This window comes from Anolis sagrei, chromosome 9 (assembly GCF_037176765.1).
Source record: "Anolis sagrei isolate rAnoSag1 chromosome 9, rAnoSag1.mat, whole genome shotgun sequence".
NCBI lineage: Eukaryota > Metazoa > Chordata > Lepidosauria > Squamata > Dactyloidae > Anolis > Anolis sagrei.
The window spans coordinates 24705736-24712748 of NC_090029.1; the positions used below are offsets into that span (position 1 = coordinate 24705736).

At 47.2% G+C, this 7013-nt stretch overlaps 1 protein-coding gene across 1 annotated transcript in view; it reads right to left on the reverse strand.

Annotated features, from left to right (window-relative positions):
* SMAD3 (SMAD family member 3) overlaps nt 1-4846 on the reverse strand; it is a 74969-nt gene extending 70123 nt beyond the window's left edge. Inside the window, exon 1 of the mRNA XM_060755373.2 lies at nt 3214-4846. Within this exon, the coding sequence (XP_060611356.1) occupies nt 3214-3419 (206 nt within the window). The 5' untranslated portion in view covers nt 3420-4846. The remainder of the gene's footprint in view (nt 1-3213) is intronic.
* Nucleotides 4847-7013: the final 2167 nt, after the last annotated feature.

A 7013-nucleotide genomic window follows, 5' to 3' on the forward strand; every position in this document is an offset into this window, starting at 1 on the left:
GGCGCCTGCAGTTGCCTTTGGGTGAAAGAGGCGTTTCAATGCCACTCAAACGGCAGCACATCTCCCAACAGATGCTCCTTTGTGCGCGCCAGCCGCTCCACACTAAATCATCCCGACAGCCAAGAGACACATTTACGGAGCGAGAGGAAAGCAAGAGGCAAAAGGGCGAGGAAAACAAACCAGGGAGAAGAAGGAAGAGAAGGAGGAGGAGAGCCCCCCATTGCAGCTCTCTGGACGGCACATGAACTTTCGCTTTCTTTGCCAAAGGAAGAGTGCTTCTCGGTGTTGCCTTATGCTTCAAAGGAAGAGAGGAAAGGGTGCAGAAAAGGATCATATGAACAATCAGAAACAGCTCACTTTTTCCAGCTCAGCAAAACTTGGTCAAAGAAAAGACCGAGCAAGACTGAGCAGGGCTCCCATGTCTGGAAAAACAAAACAAAACCTGTGAACGACAAAGGCTCGTTGGCTCATCATGTGTCCACAAAGGCACAGGCACAAATGGCCAGAATCAGAGCCCCAAATGCTCCCAGAGCTGGAAAGAGAGCAGCTGCCTAAGAAAACCAAAGAAGCAGATTGTCCTGTTTGTTTTGTTTCAGGTTTAGGAGACAACAGGGATACAGCCAGAGGCCCACATTATTCATGGCAACAGAGAAAGACATTAAACACAAAGTGTGCATGTCGACAGTTGGTTCTCAGCGATGGCTGGAGTTAGGGGCAGAGGAAAAAGTGGGAAAAGAAACTCCAAAAAATCGTATTTCCCCCCACTCTAGGGGTTTCGAGGCCTTCCGGGATGACTTCATGATTGAATCGTACTGGAAGCTGAGCACAGAATGGCTCTGGAGGTCCGAGAGTAGGGCTTTCAAAACTGTGTGTCGCCTGGAAAATGCTCCCCCCAATTCTTGCAACCAAAACAAAGGCAGTGAAAAGGAGGAAGAAGGGACCCCCAAAGGGTATCTAGCCCAACGTACTTGAGGCAGGAAAACACAATCAAAGCTTTCTCAACAGATGGCCATTCTGCCTCAGTTCAAAAAATTCTAGAGGAGATTCTACTGGAAGAGGTCTCCAAAGGGCATGTAGTCCAACTCCCTTCAGCCAGGCAGGAAGACACAATTAAAGCCCTCCCAACAAATGGACATTCCACCTAGTTCAAAAAAATTCTAGAGAAGGAGGCTCCACTGGAAGAGCTCTCCAAAGGGCATCTAATCCAACCCCCTTCAGCCAGGTAGGTAGCACAGTCTAAGCCCTCCCAACAGATGGCCACTCAACTTCAGTTCAAAAAGTTCTAGAGAAGGAGACTCCACTGGAAGAGGTCTCCATAAGGGCAACTAATTCAACCCAATCCCCTTCAGCCAGGTAGGTAGGTACAGTCTAAGCCCTCCCAACAGATGGCCACTCAACCTCAGTTCAAAAAATTCTTGAGAAAGAGATTCCACTGGAAGAGGTCTCCAAAGGGCATCTAATCCAATTCCCTTCAACTAGATAGGAAGACACAATTAAAGCCCTCCCAACTGACAGCCATTCCGCCTCAGTTCAAAAAATTCTAGAGAAGGAGACTCCACTGGAAGAGGTCTCCAAAGGGTATCTAATCCAACCCCCTTCAGCCAGGCAGGTAGACACAGTCTAAGCCCTCCCAACAGATGGCCACTCAACCTCAGTTCATAAAATTCTAGAGAAGGAGATTCCACTGGAAGAGGTCTCCAAAGGGCATCTAATCCAACTCCCTTCAGTCAGGTAGGTAGACACAGTTTAAGCCCTCCCAACAGATGGTCACTCAACCTCAGTTCAAAAAGTTCTAGAGAAGGAGACTCCACTGGAAGAGGTCTCCATAAAGGCATCTAATCCAACGCAATCCCTTTCAGCCAGGTAGGTAGGCACAGTCTAAGCCCTCCCAACAGATGGTCACTCAACCTCAGTTCAAAAAATTCTAGAGAAGGAGACTCTACTGGAAGAGGTCTCCAAAGGGCATCTAGTCCAACCCCCTTCAGCCAGGTAAGTAGATACAGTCTAAGCCCTCCCAACAGATGGCCACTCAACCTCAGTTCAAAAAATTCTAGAGGAGACTCCATTGGAAGAGGTCCCCAAAGGGCATCTAGTCCAACTCCCCTCAGCCAGGCATGTACATGTAACAATAATAAAAATATCAACAATGATGACAATAATAAGAGTAACAATAGTAATGTCAACAATAAAAAATAATGATGATGATGATAATGTCAATAATAATGATGGTGATAATAATGATGTCAATAATAGTAATAATAATAAATAGATGGCAGAACTGGGGCTAACAGTGGGAGCTCAACAACACTCCCCAAATTCAAACTGCCGACCTTTCAGTCAACAAGTTCAGCAGCTTTGCTGTTTCACCTGCTGTGCTACCGGGGACACCATACATAGGTATATACATGTATTACAACCGTAATGTGTTGTATGTTTCTGCCAACCTAGCAGTTCGAAAATATGCAAATATGAGTTGATCAATAGGGACCACTCCAGCGGGAAGGTAACGGCACTCCATGCAGTCATACTGGCCACATGACCTTGGAGGTGTCTACGGATAATGCCGGCTCTTCGGCTTAGAAATGGAGATGAGCACCACAACCCAGAGTCGGACACAACTGGACAATGTCAGAGGAAAACTTTTACTTTTACCTATGTTACATATATTGTGTGACTCTTAGAAAAATGGTATGACCATGGCACAAAAGGAGGCAGGCCTCAAAGGCATGACATCAACATGCCCTAGAGATTCCTAGAGGACATTTGGAATCAAATCCGTCACACTACGTAACAAACTTTTAAAATGTTATTTTCCTGGTTTGAAAGTGTTATTTCCTGTTTAATTGTGTGGTCCTGACTTTGAAAGAAGTTATTGCACTCCAGAAACTCTGTTTTCGTGGCTGCCACAAAGTAGTTTGCATCGGTTGAGACTCAATGATGAGAGATTCATAGAAAAACTATTAGAAAATGTGCTATAGCTGGATAACCCTCCTGCAAAACCAAAGTTTTGGACTCCAACTCCCACCATTCCTCACAGCCTCAGGCCCTTTCCTTTTCCCCCTCAGCCGCTTAAGCGGCTGAGGGGGAAAAGGAAAGGGCCTGAGGCTGTGAGGAATGGTGGGAGTTGGAGTCCAAAACACCTGGAAGGGCCCAAGTTGGCCAAGGCCTACTGTGGATGCAACCCTGCTCTGTTTGTGTGTGCACGGGGCCCACCTTGGGATGGTGATGCACTTGGTGCCTCCACTCTGGGTGCTGATGGCCTTCTCCAGCTCGTCCAGCTGCCCACTCTTCTTGAGCTTCTTGACCAGGCTCTTGACCGCCTTCTCGCACCACTTCTCCTCCTGCCCATTCTGCTCGCCCTTCTTCCAGCCCAGCAGCCGCTTCACGATGGGAGGCGTAAAGGGCAGGATGGAAGACATGTTGGCCAAAGGGAAGGAAGGAAGGAGAAAGGAAGGAGAGAGAAAGGAGGAGGGGGAGAGGAAGAAGCAAAGGAGGGGGGGGGGAGAGAAATGTGGATGGAAAGAGGAGAGGAAAGAAGGAAAGGGAGAGAAAGTAAGAGGGGAAGGAAAGAGAGAAGTATGGGAAGAAGCGAAGCAGGGAGAGAGAAATATGGAAGGAAAGAAAGAGAAGGTGGAAAAGAAGAGGGAGAGAAAAGAAAGAAAGAAGAAGTGAAGGAGGGAGAGAGAAATAAGGGGAAAAGGAAAGAGAAGGAGGGAAAGAAGAGAGAGGAAGGGGGAATAAAGAAGAAAAAGGAGAGGGAGGGAGGAAAGAGGAAGAAGCGAAGGAGGGAGAAATATGTAAGGAAAGAAAGAAGGAGGAAAAGAAGAGGGAGAGGAAAGAAAGAAGTGAAGGAGGGAGAGAGAAATATGGAAGGAAAGAGAAGGAGAAAAAAAGAGGGAGAGGAAGGGGGAATAAAGAAGGAAAGAGGGAGGGAGGGAGGAAAGAGGAAGAAGAGAAGGAGGGAAAGAGAAATATGGATAGAAGGAAAAGGAGGGGAAGGAGGAGGGGAAGAAAGGGGAGAGGGTGGAAGGAAAGGAAAAAGGAAGGAAGGAGAGAAGAAGAGGATGAAGCGAAGGAGGGAGAGAGAAATACAGAGACAGATGGAGGAAGGAAAGAAGAAGAGGAAAAAAGGAGGTAGGGAGAGGGAAATATGGAAAGAAGGATAGAGAAGGAGTGAAAGGAAGGAGAAAGAAGAGGAACAAGCAAAGAAGGGAAGGAAGGAAAGCGAGGGAAGGAGGAAGGAGAGAAGAAGAGGAAGACGAGAGCGAGGGAAAAAGAGAGAAGTATGGGAGGAAGGAAAGGGAGAGAAAAGAAGAGGAAGAAGGGAAGGAAAGAGAGGAAGAAAAGAAGAAGAGGAAAAAGCGGGAGAAATATGGAAGGAAAGGGAAAGAGCGGAGGGGTAGAGAGAAAAGAAGAGATTGAGGGAGGGAGGAGAGAAAAAGAAAGAGGAGAAGTGAGGGAGAGCGAGAGAAATGTGGAAGAAAGAGAGAGAAAAGAAGGAGGAAAGAGGGAGAAGGGAAAAGAGAGGAAAGAGAAAGGAAAGAGAGAGAAAGGAGGAAATATAAGGAAGGAAAGAGGAGGAGGGGAAGGGAAGGAGAGCGAGAGAAAGAAAGAAAGAAAGAAAGAAAGAGAGGAGTGAGGGAGGGGGAAGGCCAAACTCCGGCGGGTTCCTTCGGGGCTCCAAGTTCCGAAGGCGGACGAAGCGAAGCTCTCCTTCGTCCTCTTCCTCCTTTCTCTTTTTCTCCTCCTCCTCCTCTATCTCTTTCTCCTTCTCTTCTTCCAGCTCCAAAACTTTGTCCCGACTTCTCCGGCGGCGGCGGCGGCAGAGGGAGGGGCTCCCACGCGGAGGAGGGGGGCGTGGCTTGGGCAAGCCCCTCCCCTTCTCCCCTCCCCCTCCCCTTTCTAGTCTGAGCAAAAAGGGGAGGGGGAGGCTGCCTCCTTGCTTTCCCTTTTCTCTCTTGCTTTCTTCCTCCTGTCTTCGCTGCCTCCCTCTCTTTCCCTTTCTCGACCTCCTTTCTCTCTCTCTCCTTCCTCTTCCCTCCTTTGTTCTCTCTTCTTTCCCTTTTTTATACTTTCTCCTTTTCCCTCCCTTTGTTCAACTTGCTGGTCCTTCTCTTTGTCTCTTCTTAGCTTCTCTCCCTCTCTCCCACCTCCTTTGTTTTCCTTTCTTTTCACTTTTTTGCCTTGCTCACTCTCTTTGTTTTGAACTCCCTTTTTCTTCCTCCCTTTCTGCTTCCTTCTCATTTTTTGTCTATCTCAGGCATGGGCAAACTTCGGCCCTCCCTCCAGGTGTTTTGGACTTCAACTCCCACCATTCCTAACAGCCAGTGAATGCGAGAAGTGAATGCGAGAAGAGATAGACCAGGCATGGGCAAACTTCGGCCCTCCCTCCAGGTGTTTTGGACTTCAACTCCCACCATTCCTAACAGCCGGTAGGCTGTTAGGAATGGTGGGAGTTGAAGTCCAAAACACCTGGAGGGAGGGCCGAAGTTTGCCCATGCCTGGTCTATCTCTTCTCGCATTCACTTTCTTATTATCCCAGCGGAGGCCACAAGGGGGTGCCAGGCAGAGAAGGATAGTCCATTTTCCAAGGGGGGAATTGTAGGGCGGAAACTATTTCCGTCCCATTTCCATTCTTCCCATGTCATAACAACAGCAACATGGGTAAGGGGGATAACACTGGAGGAAATAGATTTACTCCTTCAATCTGCCACCCCCGCCCCCTCGTGTAAAATGGACTATCCTTTTCCCTCCATTGCCCCCTTGTGGCTTCCACCCAGATAATGGAGCAGCACCCTTTCAACGAAGATCCGCATAGTAAAAGCAGTGGTATTCCCTGTAGTCACCTACGGATGTGAGAGGTGGACCATAGGGAAGGCTGAGTGAAGGAATATAGATGTGGTGTTGGAGGAAAGTTCTGAGAGTGCCTTGGACCGCGAGAACATCCAAACAGTCCATCTTTCAGGAAATAAAGCTCAACTGCTCATTGGAGGGAAGAATATTAGAGACCAAGATGAAGTACATTGGCCACATCATGAGAAGACAGGAAAGCTTAGAGAAGAGAATGATGCTGGGGAAAATGGAAGGAAAAAGGAAGAGGGGCCAACCAAAGGCAAGATGGATGGATGGTATCCTTGAAGTGACTGGCTTGACCTTGAAGGAGCTGGGGGTGGTGACAGCTGACAGGGAGCTCTAGCCTGGGCTGGTCCATGAGGTCACGAAGAGTCAGAAGCGACTGAACAAATGAACAACAAAAACCCTTTCTCTTCCTTTGCAGCTCCCTTTTTATTATTGTGTTGTTTCACTTTCTTTTCCTTCTTGATCATTTCTCTCTCTTTGGCGACCTTCTTTTCTTCTCTTCCTTTCCCACCTTGACTTCCCCCTTTTCCTTCACTTTTCCTTCTTTTTCTCTTTCTCTTTTCTATTGTCTATCGTTCCCAATTTCCCCTTTTCTTTCTTTGCTTCATTCCTTTCTTCTCTATCTTTCCTTCGTCTCTTGTTTTCCCCTTCTTCTCTTTTTCGTCTTTTCTTTCTCTTTTTTGGATCTTTCGTTCTCCATTTCCTCTTTACTTTCCTTCGCTTGCTTCCTTTCTTCTCTATCTTTTCTTCTTTTGTTTTCCCCTTTTCCTTCCCCTTTTCTTCTCTTTCTCTTTTTGTGTCGTCTTTCATTCTCTACTTGCTATCGCTTTTCTTTTGCTTCCTTTCTCACCTTTCTTCCTTCTTGCTTTCTCTCTCTCTCTCTGGCTTTCTTCCTCCAACTTAACTTTCTCATTCTCCTTATTATTATTATTATTATTTCTTCTTCTTCTTCTGTGTTCAAGTAGACAACCTGATTTTAGACCAGGCATGGGCAAACGTCAGCTCTCCAGGTGTTTTGGACTTCAATTCCCACAGCCCCTAACAGCTGGTCATTTCCCTCACTTGGTCTCCATCCAAATGGGAAAAAGTGGCCTCAAACAACCCGAAACAGGCTCCAAACAACCATAAAAAGGCACCAAATGGGCAAAACAGAC